Below are 16,106 nucleotides of genomic sequence, written 5' to 3' on the forward strand. Positions count from 1 at the left end.
CGGGAGGCGGCGGAGGCGGGCGGTCCTCCGCGCCGCCCCGTGGTGACGCCCGGCTGCGCTGCGCAGCGGGACCGCGAGGCAAAGAGGCGCCCAGAGGCCTCCCGGGAGCAGCGGCGAGCGGGGCTTCTTCCTTCGCTGCCCGGCGCCCGGAAACATGTCGGGGAGCGCAGAGGCGGACCCGGCGCGCACGGCCGCGCAGGAGGAGAGCGAGGACGAAAGCGAGGTGCTGGAGGAGAGCCCCTGCGGCCGCTGGCAGAAGCGCAAGGAGCAGGTAGCCGCGGGCTGGGGCGCCGCGGCGGAGCGGAGCAGTCGGCAGCCAAACGCCCGCGCCGCTCCGCCCTCCCGGTCCCGGCGGCGGGAATCGCTCTGGGGGCGGGCGGCCCGACTGGATGACCTCCGCCTGCGCCTCACCCGCAGGAACGCTGCCCGACAGGAGAGGTTTACGTGTTTGTTTACTTACAACCCGGCCGAGCTATTCCCCTGTCCTCGGAAGCTCTTACCGGGCCAGGGATTTCCCCTTCTAGCCTTTGCCCAGAACGCTCACCCCGCGAGGTAGGCTAGCTCTCTCCCCGCACATCGGCTCCACCGCGAGCGCCCCCTCCCCTTGTCAGCGCCTGGAGCTGCCTGGCGGAGACCGGGTTGCGGGGGGCGCAGCCGGACCCCGGTAGTTCCAAGCTCTGAGTGGTGGGATCGGGGCTCCATCCCTGGACAGGAGGGGCCTCCCTTCTGCCCGCCGGCTCTTGTCACCAGGCATCCCCCACCTTCGACCGTCTGCCGGCGGATCTCCTATCCTTAGCAAGGCAAAGCGGGGGAGGGGGCCTTATGGAGCAGGGGAAGCGGCAGCTCTTCAGCTGGGGCGAGGCTCTCTTCCCCACTGCTGGCCAGCTCCTGCTCTCCCCATCTCTCCCCCACTGCAGAAGGGTCTCCTAAGCCTCCATCTGGGACACCCTCCCTTCTGCTGATGGAGGATCCTCACTTTGAAGGGGGAGGGGCAGTGACAAGGAGCACAGCCCGACCATCTCAGGGTCCTCCTCGTCCTCGGCCTGCCCACCCAGCAAAGGCATCCCAGAGTTTGGCCATTCAGTGCAGAGGCTTCCTTGGGCAGAGGGGTGGGAGAGGAGGCACACCTGGTCCCCTTCTGAGGAGGGGCTTATGGGATTCCTGTAAGATATCATCCCAGCCCTTGGGGGAGAGGATCTTACCTTGCCTGTCCTCCTCCTTAGGCGTGTTCTCCCCCCCACCCCAGAGCTGGTGGAGGTCTTGCCTGAAGCGGTTAGATACCCCAGGGTGAGCCAGCCGTCCAGCTCCCGCCCTTTGCGTGAGCTGCCCCCGCCCTTTGTCCTGACCCTCCCTGCTCCCTGGCAGAGGAGGGCTGGGGTCCTCTGCCCCAGCACCCCCCAGTAGGCAGCCCCCTTTGTCCTCCAAGGGGCCTCTCCCAGAAAACAGGGGCGGGGGGGAGGTCGGAGTGGAGAAACCCGCAGCCCTTGCGCTTTGTTTGGCAGCACCTGGATGTGGCTTGAAGAACTTCCGGGGTGAGCACTTGTCTGCTCCATATCCTTGAGGCTGCTGCCCGCCCCTCCTCTTCACCCACAGCCCCTCCCCAGGGCAAGTGGCATTCCTGCCCGGCTTACCCCACGGGCCTTGTTCAGCCAGTTTCTCTCTCCCCCTTCTCAGGCTGGCAGCTCTGCCCACCAGGCTGACCTGGGGGCTCTTGTGGGGAGCCGAGAGCAGCAACCTCTGGCTGGCTCTCGGAAGGGTCCCCCCCCCCGTCCCCTCTGCCTCCTGCGGGGCTCTGGGCCGCCTGAATTTCCTCCAATGGCCGGTTTGGGAGCCACATCGGGTCTGTTTGGAGGGGGCTGAATGGGGGAGCCCTCAGGCTGTCCGGTTGATTGCAACTGACCCCCATTGCTGATTCCTCTCTAAGGGTCACTGTTCTAAGGAGGATCTTGCAGGGCTGGTCAGCAAAGCGAATCCGCTGGCTCTTTCTCTTCATCTGCTCCCCCCACCTCAGGAGAGGCTATGGGTCATCCCTGGGTTGGGTGGAGCATGGGCTTGGCTGAACTGCTGCTGCTGCTGCTTATCGCCTGGGGGGCCTTGAGGGGAGGCTTATCGGAGGAGGGCAGGGCTGGCCCTTTTCCTGGTGTGGCACTTCTCCTTTACAGTGCTGCCTCTCCCCCCCCCTCCCCAGAGCTTTGGCTCTGCTTCCCTGAGTTTTGCTTGTTGTGGCCTCAAAGGAAACCTTTGTTCTCGCTCCTGGGGCAGCCTTGGGGCGTGGCATGGGTGAGTGGCCATTTTGCCTTGCCAGAAAAGGAGCAATGCATCCCCCCGTCAGCCCTTTGAGGTAGACCAGGTCAGGAAATAGACACCCCAGAGCCACCACTTATTGATCTGGGCTGTGTGAAAGCCTGGGAGAGTTTCTGCTCTGGCAAAGAGCTTGGGCAGGGGGGGTCTTCTGTCGTGCCAGGCTAGGCTGATGCTTTTGCAGGGGCTGCTGCACAGTCTCTTCGTGGGCATCTCCACATTCCTCTGCTGCTTCCTTCCTTCAGGAGACACAGAATCGGCGGGTCTAATTTCTAGGCCAGATGAAGATCTGGCGAAAGAGTTTCATGTCCCATCCTGATTTCACAGCCCCAGTAAACTTCCCCGGAGGAGGGAAGCGGTGGGAAGCCTCTTGTAAGCGGCGGTAGTGTGGAAGCCCAGCTCCGTTGGCAGGGTGCCTGTCCCTTGGGGGAGCCACTCCACAAACCGTCCGCTTGGTCATCAGGGCCCTCCCTGGGCTCCTGAGAGAATCACTGTCCCCGCTTGGCCTCCTGAATCCTGCAGGCAGTTGCCACGACAACGGCTCCACCAGAAGGCCGCGCTGGTACCCAGGCCAGGCTCTCCTTGCCGGAGGCCGCCCCCTCGCCCTCTCTCTGCAGGTGGCGGGAGGGAAGAGGAAAGGGCAGGGCGAAGGGTCTGCTGGTGGGACAAGGTGGGGCTGGGCATGGGGGGAAGGGCCCTTGCAGTGGCCGTGAATCCTCTCCTGGCCCGGGCAGACATGTTTTTCCTGTGGTTCATTGTTTATTTATTTGAGTGTTTTATGGTAAACACTTACTGTAGGTATAGATGCTAATTCAGTATCAAGAGAATTAATCAAAATGCCTAGAAAAAGGTGTTAAAATCCACTCTGTAAATTATCCCTGAGAAATAAAGAAGACTAAAACCCAGAATCTAATGTCATCTGCGAGCTGCCAAGACACTGCAGGGGAATCGGCTGAGTGAGCGGCCCAAACACAGTCTGGGAACAGGAGGCTGCTTCTCAGAAGCGAGTGGGGAAGGGGCAGAGAGGTGCTCTTCCCCCTCTCCTCCCTGGTCCTGCAGTTGTGCAGACCTCCCTTCCTCCTCCTCCTCCTCCTCCTCCTGCCAGGAAGCCACTCTGGCGCTTGGCTGTGCCCCCTCCCCGAAGTTTCCAGTCGCAGGAGAACAAGATGTCAGGTCTCCTTGGTTCCCCCCTTTGCTGGCGGTCCTGCTGCTGAACCCTGGCTCCTTATGGGCCCCAGGGGGTGAGGGGAAGCTGCTGTCTTTGTTCCTGGTTCCCCTGAGCCTGGGGGCTCCCAAAGCGCCCGCTGCCAACCTCAGCCCAGGAGAGCCCATCAAGGAGCAGAGAGCCAGCAAACCAGGCTTGGCTTCTACATGAGGAAAGCAATGCCCCCCCCTTTTATTTTCTGGAAAGGCAGCCGTGGTAGCCCTGCTAGCAAATGGCAGAGGGGGGGATTCGGGTAGCAATGAGGCAGCCACCCCACTCCTGAGCGGCCCTTATTTGGACCTGGGACTAGTTTCCTTAAGCAGCTCCTGGAAAGCTTGGGGGGGGCTGGCTGCAGTCCCCTCCCTGGATGCCCAGCCAGATCCATCTCTGCCCCTTCTAAAACCTCTGGAAGGCTGCAGATGAGATATTGCCCAGGCTGTTGGCTGGTTCTGGGCCTTGTGACACAGGCAGGGCTGCGTAGGTGCCTATGGGTTCTCTGGCCAGCCTGGCTGCTGAAGCTGGACGATGCCCACAGGTGAACCAAGGCAACATGCCCGGCCTCCAGAGCACGTTCCTGGCCATGGACACGGAGGAGGGAGTGGAGGTGGTGTGGAACGAGTTGCAGTTCACCGACAAGACAGCCTTCACGGCACACGAGGTGGGTGGGGCCCATAGGAGGATCGGTGTCTGTGCCCACAGCGCCTGCCTCTGGCTGCCCTGGCAGAGGCTCCTTTCCCCTGAAGTGCCCCTTGCCCAACAGGAGACGATCAAGGCCACCTTTGAACAGCTGGTGGTCATTGACCACCCCAACATCGTGAAGGTGCACAAATACTGGCTGGACGTGAAGGAGAGCAAAGCCCAGGCGAGTGTGCGCAGGGTAGGCCGGGCTGCCAAACCTCCCCCCCCCCCCGCAGTAGGTCTCCCTGGGGCTGGAGGGCTGGGCTCAGGCCAAGGGGCTCCAGGAACGTCCCTCTGAAGCCACGAGGTCACCGGGGGAAGGGCGCTGGGGGCGGGGTGAGGGCTGGCAGCATCCAGCAGGCCTCCGGGCCAGAAAGTGGCGCTGGGAAGGGGCTTGAGGGAGATGCCTTGGTTAGCCTCTCAGGGGCTGAGCTTGAGGGCTCCCGAGAAGGGGCAGCCTTCCCTGTGGGAGGAGAGGGGCCAGAACCCCCTTAGTGCCTGGGAAGAGGGGCACCCACTGGGCCCACTCTGACCCCTTCCCTGCAGGTGATCTTCATCACCGAGTACGTCTCCTCCGGAAGCCTGAAGCAGTTCCTGAAAAAGACCAAGAAGAACCACAAAGGGATGAGTGCCAGGGTGGGTGACTCCCCCGGGCCCGGCTGCTTGCATCGGCCACCCTGGGAGCCCCTTCAGAAGGTTGGGCACAGGGCTCCTGGCGCCACAGATGGACCTCTGCGTTGCCAGACTGGGCCCTCAGGCTGCCAACAGCCTGGGAATGGAGGGGCATCTGGGCGAAGGGGCTGCCCACATCCTGGCCTGCCTTTCTCCCTCTGCTCTCTCCCTGACAGGCGTGGAAGCGCTGGTGCACCCAGATGCTCTCAGCTCTCAGGTGAGTCCCGGGTCTCCCCCCCCAGCCCCTCCTCAGCCACACTGCCCCTGTTGATGGCTGGCAGCATCTGTCAGGCACAGAGCTCCCCCAGCACTCTTTCCCTGCAGCTACCTGCACTCCTGCGATCCCCCCATCATCCACGGCAACCTCACCAGTGACACCATCTTCATCCAGCACAATGGGCTCATCAAAATTGGATCAGGTACGAGGGAGGTGGGATGGGGGGGACCCTGGAGCCTCTGAAAGGAAAGCCAGCCAGGGGGACCCCTACTACTCCCACAGGTCCCTGAGAAAGACCTGTGGCCTGCCCCTCCCTCCTGGGTCCTGAAGCCTGATCATGTCTTGGTTGGACCACTGCAACATGCTCTGCCCGGGGCTGTCCTTGAAGGGTATTCAGAAGCTACAAGCAATAGAGAATGCAGCTGTGCAGACCCTTCTGGAGGGCGTGCATGTAACAATGCCATTGCCCACTTGCTTCCGTATCCAACTCAAGGGGTTGGTCATTACCTGTAAAGCCTCTTGTGGCCTGGGTCCAGGGTATCTGAGGAACTGTCTCCCACAATAGGATTGGCCCACCCCACTCGCTTTGGATCCTGTTGTCCAAAGAATTTGGGCTGGTGGGTCCAGGACAAGAAGCCTTTTCTGCTTTGGCCCCCAGCTTCTGGGATATTGGAGGGGAGGTTGGCTCGCACCCGCCTGGCCTTCCAGGGGAGCCTCGGCTCTGGTGGGTGGCCGAGGGCCCTGATGGGGCATTCTAGACTCAAGATGGCCAACAGAGTAAATAGGAGCTGTTCACGCCCTTTTCGCCTGTCCTCTTGGTTTTTAGCTTCTTATTTTTTTTATAATTTTAAGTGTCTTGTGTTTTTACTTTTTCTTATTCTGTAAGCCACCCAGAGTTGCCATAACACTGGGATGAATATAAATATAAATATAATGAATAAATTGGGGGCCTCATTCCGTTGCTTTCACGCCTGTGGATGCACGTATGTGTGTTGGCTTGATCAAGTTCTCCCATGCTTCCCGTGACCCCACCACCACATGGAAGAACTCTGTGCATGGACCTGCCACGCATGGGCTGGTGTGGTGGGGAGCGTCTTCCCCTGTGTGAGAGACGATGCCCACGGAGGGGGATCTGGTATGATGGGCTATGTGAAGCGCATCAGTTTCCCAGGCAGGAGGCAGCACCTTCCAGAAACGGGGGGGGGGGGGAGGAGGGAGAGGGGAAACAAGAGGCAGCACAACCTGAAGCCAGGTAGGAGACAAAAGAAGAGAGTCGGGATAGTCCCTTCCTAGAATCTCCCACAGCGTACATTCATTAGGCCGAGAGTAGCGAGGGTTCAGTCTGGCAAGATTCTGTCTATGGTGTGTAAGCAAATAAAGAACTGACCTCTGGCTGAATTGCTGGTTGTTGTTCTTGGGCTTAGCCTGACACATTGTCCGGGACTTGTTTGCTCAGGATGAGAAGCAAACGCTGGGGTGACACAGCTGGAGCTCTTTTGCAGTTTCTGGGTAGAAGCCCCCACATCTCTGTAATGGCCTTTTTTGTATTGAAAAGTTTTACAGTACATTTTTAAATACAAAACCCCTCCCCTCCCCCTCCCCTCTCCCCAAACCTCCCCAACTCTCCCCTCCCCGACTTCCCAGAGCTAAATACAGGGTATAAAAATACAAACATAATCTAAAATATGCAAATGACAATAAGATATTAAATTCTATCGCACTTTAACTCTTAATAAAATAACTACAAGCTAGTTATACATCATATAAATCCACTACTTATTCAAATGCTAGGTGAAACTTTTTAGTCCCATATTTATTCTGGATATAATCAATCCATCTTCTCCACTCCACAATATATCTCTGTTGCGATTGGTCTTTCAAATACGCTGAAATCTTTGCCATTTCCACCAAGTTAGAAACTTTCAAAGTCCATTCTTCTATTCTTCCAATATTGCGCTACTAAAAGTCTCGCTGCCGTAATTAAATTCAACATCAGCTTAGTGTCCACAACAGTAGCATCTGTGATAATACCCAATAAAAACAATTGCGGACAAAACTTTATCCTTTTCTTGAGTATTTTTTGCATATTCCACCAGATTTTAATCCAAAAAGCTTTAACCCTTTTACAAGTCCACCATCTATGAAAATACGTTCCGTCCTCACAACCTCACAACCTGTAATGGCCTTCTTCTCTCTCCCCCCACAGTCTGGCATCGTATTTTTGCAGAGGGTAAGTGAAGCTGCTTGGAGTTGCCTCTTCCCGCCCCTCTCTGCCGCCCAAAGAGCCCCTTCTGGCTCCCACGTCCGGGTCAGGCCCTTCAGCCCTCACCTGGCTTCAGGACTCTGGGCTGCCACCCTCTGATGCAGGAAGCCAGCTCTGCAGGACGCCCTCGGGCCCAGGCCGTGCTGGGGCTTGGTGGCGTCTGCTCCGGCCTGCCACCTGAGCCAGCGCCTTCCTTCCCTCCCGCAGCCCTTCCGCCCGAACTCCACAGCCCGTGCCGCACAGAGCGGGAAGACCCGCGGAACCTGCACTTCTTCCCTCCGGAGTACGGAGGTGAGAGCGAGCTCCTTTCCGGTGGCGGGAGGGGCACGGTCGTTTTGGGGCATGCCGACTCCATGGGATGCTGTTGGCTTTTCAGAGACGGCTGACGGCACCGCGGTGGACATCTTTTCCTTTGGGATGTGTGCTCTGGAGGTAAGGCCGAGGTTCCCCCTGGCCGGCTTCTGCTGCTGGAGAAAGGGGGCTTGGAACCCAGCTGCTGCCCGCATGGCCGGCCCGGCTCCATCTTGGTCTCTCCCACAGATGGCCGTGCTGGAGATCCAGTCAAACGGGGACTCCTCCGTGACCAAGGAGGCCATTGAGCGAGCCAGGCACTCTCTGGATGACCCCAACATGCGGGTGAGAGGCAGCACCACCCCTCTGGGGTGGGGCAGGCGAGTGACAGGATGACCACGATCACCTTGGTCTCCAGCCACCTGGTGGTTCCCATACCCCAGTCTTCTGGAATAGCGCATAACATTTCCACGGGCCTGAGCACAGAATTGCAAAATAATCCTGGTTGCCAAGTATGGGCACATGGATGTTACTCTTGTCCTCCTGGGGGTGGGTCTGATCTGCCCCCCCCCTTGAGGTTCTGATGGACAGAGAGAGCTGGACTTCATGTTGTCCCTTCTTTACCATCTGCCCATTCAGTCAGTCTGGACTAGAGAGAGATCATATTATACAGTGTTGCACGAACCGTTTCATACAAAAAATGCCCCCCCCAAGTGCCATCCATCCATCTCTCTCTCTTGCTTGCTCACTCATTCGCTTGCTCTTTAAGAAGCAGGTTGCTCCTCAGTCCTCTGGCTTCACCCTGCTAAGAACAAGCAGCCACGTTCACAAGAGACTCAAGAAATGCAGAAGAGTAATGTTAGGTGGAAGGCCTCCCAAGGAGTTCCAGCGATTGCTCTGATTTCAGAACAAGCTCAGTGAGCAATGAACAACCAGCAACTGTTGATCTACCACCAATATTGCAACATTCAGATTTCCTATCATCTTGGGGCGAAGAGGGTGGGGGGAATCTCCATGACCTTTAGAATCTAATTCCAAGCAAAAACCACTAAATAACTGATTATGTAACAAAGTACAGAGTAAAGAGAAGGAAGGAAGCAAAAAAGAACATATTGAGGTAGAGAGTGATGGGAAGGAAAAGGAAGTGTCTTAAACTTTAAAAGAGCAGATTTTAACAAACTCAGAGAGAGCCTAGGAAAGATTTCATGGATGAAAATCCTAAAGGGGGAAAGAACTCAAGAAACATGGGAAACTGAAAAACATTTTCATAAAAGCCCAGTCCAACACAATACCACTGAAAAAGAAAAACAAGAAATCTAAGAAGAAACCAGCATGACTGTACTAAAATCTCTCTGATAAACTCAAAGACGAAGAGGACAACTACAAACAACACAAAGAGGGACACACAACTAAGGCAGAATATCAGCAGATAACCTGAACCTGCTAAGATGAAGTCAGGAAAGCAAAGGCTCAGAATGAACAGAGACTTGCAACAAAAGTCAAAGATAATAAAGTTATTTCAGCATATAAATAACAACAAACAATTCAAGGAAACAGTAGGTCCACTAAAGAGAGAAGATGGCAAGGAAAGAACAGGCAGTAGAGAGAAAGCAGAGCTGCTTAACTCATTCTTTGCATCAGTCTTCATACAAAAAGAAACTATAGCCCAACCTACCACAAACATTAGTATAAACTGTCTAGAAATAAAAATTAAAATAAGCAAGAAAATGGTAGGAGAATGCCTGTCTGATATTGATCAATATAAATCTCTGGGACCTGATGGATTACATCCCAGAGTTCTGAAGGAGATGGCAGATGTTATCTCAGAACCATTGTATCATATTTTTAAAAAATCCTGGAATTACCTTGAGGATTGTAAAAGAGCTGATCTGGTTCCCCTCTTCAAAAATGGGGGAAAAAACAGATCCAGGAAAGTACAGATCGATCAGCCCGACATCAATACCTTGAAAGATCCTGGAAGAGATAATGAAAAAATAGATCTGCAAACATTTAGAAATAAAGTTATAACTAGAAGCCAGCAGGGTTTGTTAAAAAAGAGATCACACCAAACCAATCTTATTTCATTCTTTGAGAAAACTGCCAAATTAGTAGATCAGCAAAATGCTGTGGACATAATATACTTAGACTTCAGTAAGGCATTCAACAAAGTAGACCAAAACCTACTTCTTGGTAAGCTTGAAAATCCACCAGATGGATTTGTAACTGGCTGACAAACAGTACTCAATGAGTAGTCCTGAATGGTGCTATATCTACATAAAGGGAAGTAAGCATTACGGTACCACAAATTTGCAGATGACACTAAATCGGCAGGAACAGCCAACACCCCAGAAGACAAGCTCAGGAATCAAAAGGATCTTGACAGTCTTGAACGATGGTCCTTATGCAACAAAATGAATGTGGAGAAAAGCAAAGTTTTATATTTGGGCAGGAAAAACCAAAGGTACAACTACAGGTTAAGCGAGACCTGGCTCAAAAACAGTAACTGTGAGAGGGACCTTGGAGTCCCAGTGGACGACCCCTTAAACATGAGCAGGCAGTGTGTGGCAACATCCAAAAAAGCTACTACAATCCTTGGTTGTTTAAACAGAGGCATAGAATCAAAATCACATGTAGTATTGCCTTATAAAACCTTAGAAAGGCCACACCTGGAATGCTGCATCCAGTTTTGATCACATTACAAAAAAAATGTTTGGAAACTTTGGAGAAAGTGCAGAGAAGGTCAACTAAGTGGACAAAGCCTGGAGACTAAAGCATATGGTTGCAGGTATTGGCCATAGCCAGTCTAGAGAAAAGAAGGACTGGGGGTGGTGGTGGTGATATAGTATTCTGATATTTGAGGGGCTGCCCCAAAGAAGAGGGGGGGGGGTCAAGCTATTCTCCAAAGCACCAGAAGGCAGGACAAGAAGCAATGGGTGGAAACTAATGAAGGAGAGAAGCAACCTGGAACTAAGGAGAAATTTCCTGACTGTGAGAACAATTAACCAGTGGAATGCACATTGCCTTCAGAAGTTGTGGGTGCTTCATCACTGGAGGTTTTTCAGCAGAGGCTGGACAGCCCCCTATTTGGAATGGTATAGGGTCTCCTACTTGAACAGAGGGTTGGGCTAGAGCAGAGGTCCCCAACCCCCGTTCTGTGGACCAGTACTGGGCCACGCCATGCCAGCAACCAGTCTGCACAAACAAAGTCCCATCCACAGGATGCAGGCAGCACACAAAACCACACCCGCACCATTCTGTGGGGAAAAAACCTTTCTCCACGTAACAGGTCCCTGACGCCCAAAAGGTTGGGGACCTCTGGACTAGAGGATGTCTAAGATCCCTTCCAGATCTGTTCTGAATTGAATTTTTTCACATTAAACGTGTGAAAACTAATCAGTGGGAGACTCCAAAAGACAGGTTACTCCAGCCCGTTTTGCTAATCTATAAAAGGAGTGCTATGGTGTTCTGCCCTGGTCTAAGTATAATGTAACATCTGGAGGCAAAAGTAGAAGGGATGCTTATGGAATCTGTAGATGACGCAAAAGCAGGCAAGATAGCTAATGCCCTAGAAAACAGACATGAAATTCAAAATAATAGACTAGACTAGACTAGACTAGACTAATAACTTTGTCACTTTGAATGTATACTAATTGGCATACATTAAAATGAAATTTCATTGCATACAGCTCTCAAAGGCTCACTACCTCCAATGTACACTACATAAGTATGACAAAAAATAAATACAGAATTATGCATATACCCACATATATGATAGGGACAACACAGTCTAGTTCAGATTATGAGATAATCCTAATGGACAAGAGTTCTTCCTTCAGGAAAAGTCAAGGCCAGGCCTGCCTCAGCTTGAGCCTCTAAGAAAGAACAATCCTTAACTCCACTTGTTGAGAAAGGTATAAATTACTAGAGGTGAAGTGAAATACGGTAGTGCAAAGCCAGAAGTGAAATTCATGGACCCAAATCCCCAATTCAAGCTTCGGTGCCTGCCCATGCTGCCCCCCCACGTCCAATCAGATTCAAAGGAGATGTTTTCTGACGGGGGGCTTCAAGGGTGGTTTGGAATGCAGCTGTATTCCGTTCCCAGCTGGTTGACCTTGAGACCTAAAGAGCGAACTCTTCATTTTTCCTTGAATCCTCCCTCCTCCAATCCAGTCCCACTAGAGTTCATGGCAGTCTGGCACTGAGTGATAGCAAAAGGCAAGCGTGGAGTGGCAGCTGACTGTCAGATGTGCAGGTATTTCTATTTTGGGGGTGGGGTTCTTGATAAATCACGGGGTGATGAAGTTGCAAGAAGGCAAGCATAATTTTAGGTGGCCTCCACAGAAACAGTTGATCCCACTTCCTGCTACCTCAACAAGATCCACCTTGAGAACGGAGATTGGCTGTAGAGAACTTAAGATCCTTAAACAAGAAACTGCTGCAATTGAGTGAAAAATAAATTGGAGGTGTGGGAGCTGAAGAAAAATGGGATGAAAACCGAGGGAGCAGCTGCAGCCAGGACTTACACGTTGTCCTCCTCATTTGCTGTGTTTACACAACAGACTTAACTGGGTCAGCGAAAAGGCTCACCGCTGTACTTCCACTCACCTCCGAGGTTGGTTTGGGGGTTTAGCGTGGTGTGAACCTGCCCTGCTTGATGAGGCCCATTCTGATGAGCCCTAAAATGGGCTCCGGCCAGGGCGGGTCTGCCACCTTTGTCTTCAGCCTGGAGAAGGGCACCACCTCCTGCTCTGGGAATGCCAGCTCCGGGGGGGGGGCCCTCGGCCCCACACTGGAAGGAAGCTTTTCCGGCTGCCACCCAGCGCCAGAGAGCTTTTGCTTACAGGACTTTCTGTCCATGGAACAAAACCGTGCGCCAGTTTGACATTCGGCATCTCTCAAAAGCTTGCATGAATAGATTAGTTTTCATCAGACACACGAAATACCATTACGCGTGATTGGAAAGATCCTGCTTGGCCAGTTGCCCCTGCTGTCCTTTCAGAGTTACTGGGCCGGGGGTGTCTGGTTCTCCGGATGCTTTACAGGTCAGAAGGGTGCGGTGTCGGTGTGGCTGTTTTTGGCCAGGATCAGCTAAACATACCTAATCAAGCCGCCTCGGCCCATTTTGGGCAGGGTACCCCTTCCTGCTCAACCCTCAGCTGTCCCTGTGCAGGGCTGGTCTGAGCTGCCTGTCCCCCCCCCCCCCCGCAAGAGAGGCTATTCTCTCTGTAACCATCTCCCCCCCCCGCCCCCCATGCAGGAATTCATCCTGGGCTGCCTCCTCCTGAATCCCACCCGCCGGCCGACAGCGCACGACCTGCTGTTCCACCGGGTGCTTTTTGAGGTCCACTCCCTGAAGCTCCTGGCTGCCCACTGCTTCATCGTCCACCAATGTGAGTTGGGGGGGGGCTGGGAGCAGGGTGGGGGGAGAAAAGGCCGGCTGCCCCCGGCTTGGAGTTCCAATCCTGTGTCTTGCAGACCTGTGGCCTGAAAATGTGGTGGAGGAGAAAACCAAGGAGCTGGATCTCAGCGAGGTGATGGCAGAGATTCGGCGGGCAGGGCGGCTGCCTGTGCAGTGGAGGTGGGTCTGGCCCTGAGCAGCATCCTCGGGGAGGCTCAGTGCCCACCTGGGATTCCTGGCTGACCTGGGTGCTCACAGGCAGAGATCCTCACCCCCCCACAGCTTGACCCTTATCGCCCTGCCCCCTCCCTCTCCACCAGGGGAGAGCCTAGAGGGCAGGCAGAGCAGAAGCCAGGTCCTGGGTGCCCCCGTCTCCGGCTGTGGCATGGAGGCTGCTGGCAGCTGTGGCACCTTGAACCCTTCTGGCTCTGTTGGGCGGCTGCAGCTGCCACAACTGGCCAAAATTTGTCCTCCCTCCCCTCCCCCCAATCTCCCCAGGTATTCAGAGGTCTCTTTCCTGGAATTGGACAAATTCTTGGAGGATGTCAGGTGAGTTTCTCCATCTTCCGCTTCTCCCTCTGCAGCCGCCCCACAGACACGGGAGGGGCTGGCCCTGGGACAGAGAGCTCTCCCACTGCCCTTGCTGGGACCCCTTCCCTGAACCATCTCGCTCTTCCTGCCAGGAATGGTATCTACCCCCTGATGAACTTTGCCACCATCCGGCCCCACACCCTGCCACAGTCCAGTTCCCAGGCCCCGGAAGACCCCCAGAAAGCCCAGAGCCCCACACCGGAGCCTTTTGATGTAGAGACGCGGAAGGTGAGGTGGCTTCTGCGGATCAGCAGCCCCCTTCCCTTGTTTGGAGCCCAAGGAGGCAAAAGGGGGGGGGCTGTCTGTGGCACTCTCCTCTCCTCCATCCTTTGCACCACTTCAGTCTGTTCCCCCCTCCCCTGCACTGAGTGAGGAGGAGGAGGAGGCAGACCTTCCCCAGGGCGGGCAGCAAGAGGTCGGGCCAGGAGCCTCAGGAGGACACTGCTGACGTGTCATGGTGATGGGGTGGGGACTAAAGTTTTGACAGGAGCAGAGGAGAAAGTCCGTTTCCCCTCATCTCCTGCAGGGACGGCTCACGTGGCCCCAGACACCCTCACAAAATGGCTGCAGGCCAGCACCCAGTGCTGCACGCCCATTTCTCTGGGGGAAAAAGACTAAGCTGCCAGGCCGCCCCTGTTGGCCAGCTGGGGGGCAGGGGGAGATGGGTGTTTCTTGGGAGGGGGCTCTCAGCCACGGGAGATGCTCCCACGCAGGGCCACAGGGCCAAGCTCAGGGAAGAGCCCCAGGAGGGGCAGCATCCGGCAACCCCTACCAGCAGGGGCTTCGGATGGGGCTTCTGCTGAGGGCTGCCTCTGCCCCCACCAGGTGGTGCAAATGCAGTGCAACGTGAGCTGGCTGGAGGAGAGGCGGCAACGTCAAGTACGTACATACAGCCCGGGGAAGCGCTTGCAGCTGCAGGCCGGGGCAGTGCCAGGCCAGGCCTCCTGGCAAGTGGAAGCCGGGCCTTTCAACAGCCCCCCCCCCACCCTGCATTTACCTAGGTGCCCCTTGGGGTGGGGGGGGCTGTGAAGATGTAGGGATAGGGAGGGGGTTCCCCTCTGGTTCAGGCAAGGAGGGCGCAGGGAAGGTCACGGCCATTCAGTGATTGTGAAAGCCCCGCTTGGGGGCTTTGGGGAGGGGTCCTGTGGCAGGGCAAAAGCGGAAGTGCCCTGCTCTCCTTCCTTTGCCCCAGAGGGCCACAATTCATGCCAATCTGTGCCTCCCTAACAGCTGACCCTCCTCCTCATCTTGGAAGACAAGCTCCACCGCCAGCTGAGCTACGACCTGCTCCCCAGTGAGTCTTGCCCGCTTCCCTCCTGCTGGGTGGGGGGGCCACAGAGGTGGTGGGATGGGCAGCGATGCCAGCTGTGCCTTCAGATCCCGGACAGGGTCTCCCCCTGGGTTCCTAGGGCAGGCGCAGCTCCCTCCTCGTCATGAGGAATCTGGAAAAGGCCACCCCAGGCCCTCCCCCCCTCCCGCTGCATGGGGATTTGTTTATCCATGTGGCTATGTGGCCATGAATTTTTCCAGCCTGAGGAAGGACTGTAACACGCCTAAGCAGTCACCCCACAGGAGATCCCGAAGGCCTGCTGAAGCAGCCAGGTGCCATGCTTGGCAAAAACCGTTCTCCCCAGGAAAGCTGGCCACGGGGCCGCACTCCCTAGAAGCAGGGCCCTGCGGGGAGCTTCTCTTGCAGGAACACGGGGGGGGGGAAGCAGTGCTAGAGACACCCACCTCCCAAGCCTCGAGGGCTGCCGAGCCATTCCCCGGGTCCAGGCCCGGCCCCTGAACCAGCTTTGCAGGAGGCCAAAGGCCGACCTGGTGAGGCTGGCAATCCCTGTTCCTCACAGGCGACAATGCCAGGGACCTGGCGACTGAGCTGGTGCAGTACGGATTCATCCGCCAGGTGAGCCTCCTGCGCCCCCCACCATCACAGAGGCGGGGTTCGCCCGGTGGAGTGTGTGGGTGTGTGTGCAGCAGGGACCACCGCCCCCCTGTAGCCCTCGGGAGCTGCACGTGGCTGGAGCTTTTCCACGTCCTCTTGCCGGGGGGCTGGGGGTGGGGTGGGGGGCTCCGTGGAAGGGAAAGGAGCCTTGGGGGGGGAGGGCCGGGGCGCTCCCTGGGGCCTCACCCCTCCCTCCCTCTGCTCTCTTCCAGGATGACTGGGAGAAGGTGGCGGCGTTCCTGGAAGGCGCCCTGCACCGACCACAGCTCCCCCCCGCCCGAGGCGCCGGCTCCAGCCCCGAGACCGGCGGCCAGGACGGCCCCTGAACCGGCAGCGGCCGGGCGGGCTAGGGAACAGCAGAGGGGCCATCCTCCCTCCCTCCCCACGGCGGAGGGGGCTCAGCAGCCCCTTCCTGGGATCGCCCACGGGGGGGGGAGGGGGCGGATCCCCCCGGCGGCCGCCGCCCTCGCCCCGCCCCCAAGCCCCGCCCACCCGCGCTCTGCTAGCTCTCGACGCCTCTCCCCCTCCCCCCGCGCGGCACGCTCC

The 16,106-nt window shown here is 56.1% G+C and overlaps 1 protein-coding gene across 7 annotated transcripts; it reads left to right on the forward strand.

Annotated features, from left to right (window-relative positions):
• Nucleotides 1–52: 52 nt before the first annotated feature.
• NRBP2 (nuclear receptor binding protein 2) lies at nucleotides 53–16,030 on the forward strand. 7 transcript variants are annotated; one of them, XM_083357929.1, is made up of 18 exons: nucleotides 53–271; nucleotides 4,041–4,163; nucleotides 4,266–4,382; nucleotides 4,730–4,819; nucleotides 5,032–5,072; nucleotides 5,180–5,274; nucleotides 7,279–7,302; nucleotides 7,543–7,626; nucleotides 7,712–7,767; nucleotides 7,876–7,971; nucleotides 12,884–13,016; nucleotides 13,102–13,204; nucleotides 13,523–13,573; nucleotides 13,708–13,843; nucleotides 14,441–14,494; nucleotides 14,846–14,909; nucleotides 15,466–15,521; nucleotides 15,773–16,030. In XM_083357929.1, exons 1-18 carry the CDS (start codon nucleotides 155–157, stop codon nucleotides 15,884–15,886), a joined length of 1,554 nt encoding a protein of 517 aa, XP_083214055.1. In that variant the 5' UTR covers nucleotides 53–154; the 3' UTR covers nucleotides 15,887–16,030. The 7 variants fall into 7 exon arrangements, 6 of the variants coding, with proteins under 6 accessions (XP_083214055.1, XP_083214051.1, XP_083214054.1 ...); XM_083357925.1 differs by having other exon boundaries at nucleotides 4,266–4,367; XM_083357924.1 differs by lacking the exon at nucleotides 53–271 and adding an exon at nucleotides 2,006–2,280.
• Nucleotides 16,031–16,106: the final 76 nt, after the last annotated feature.

This window comes from Vipera ursinii, assembly GCF_947247035.1.
Source record: "Vipera ursinii genome assembly, chromosome: 3".
Lineage (NCBI taxonomy): Eukaryota > Metazoa > Chordata > Lepidosauria > Squamata > Viperidae > Vipera > Vipera ursinii.

Excerpts from the sequence above, each read along its gene's own strand:
- NRBP2 (XM_083357924.1), top strand. The coding sequence starts at position 2,020 with ATGGGTCATCCCTGGGTTGGGTGGAGCATGGGCTTGGCTGAACTGCTG. Across the intron at positions 7,303-7,542 it reads GCATCGTATTTTTGCAGAGG|CCCTTCCGCCCGAACTCCAC; the intron begins GTAAGTGAAGCT and ends TCCCTCCCGCAG. Across the intron at positions 7,768-7,875 it reads TTGGGATGTGTGCTCTGGAG|ATGGCCGTGCTGGAGATCCA; the intron begins GTAAGGCCGAGG and ends TCTCTCCCACAG.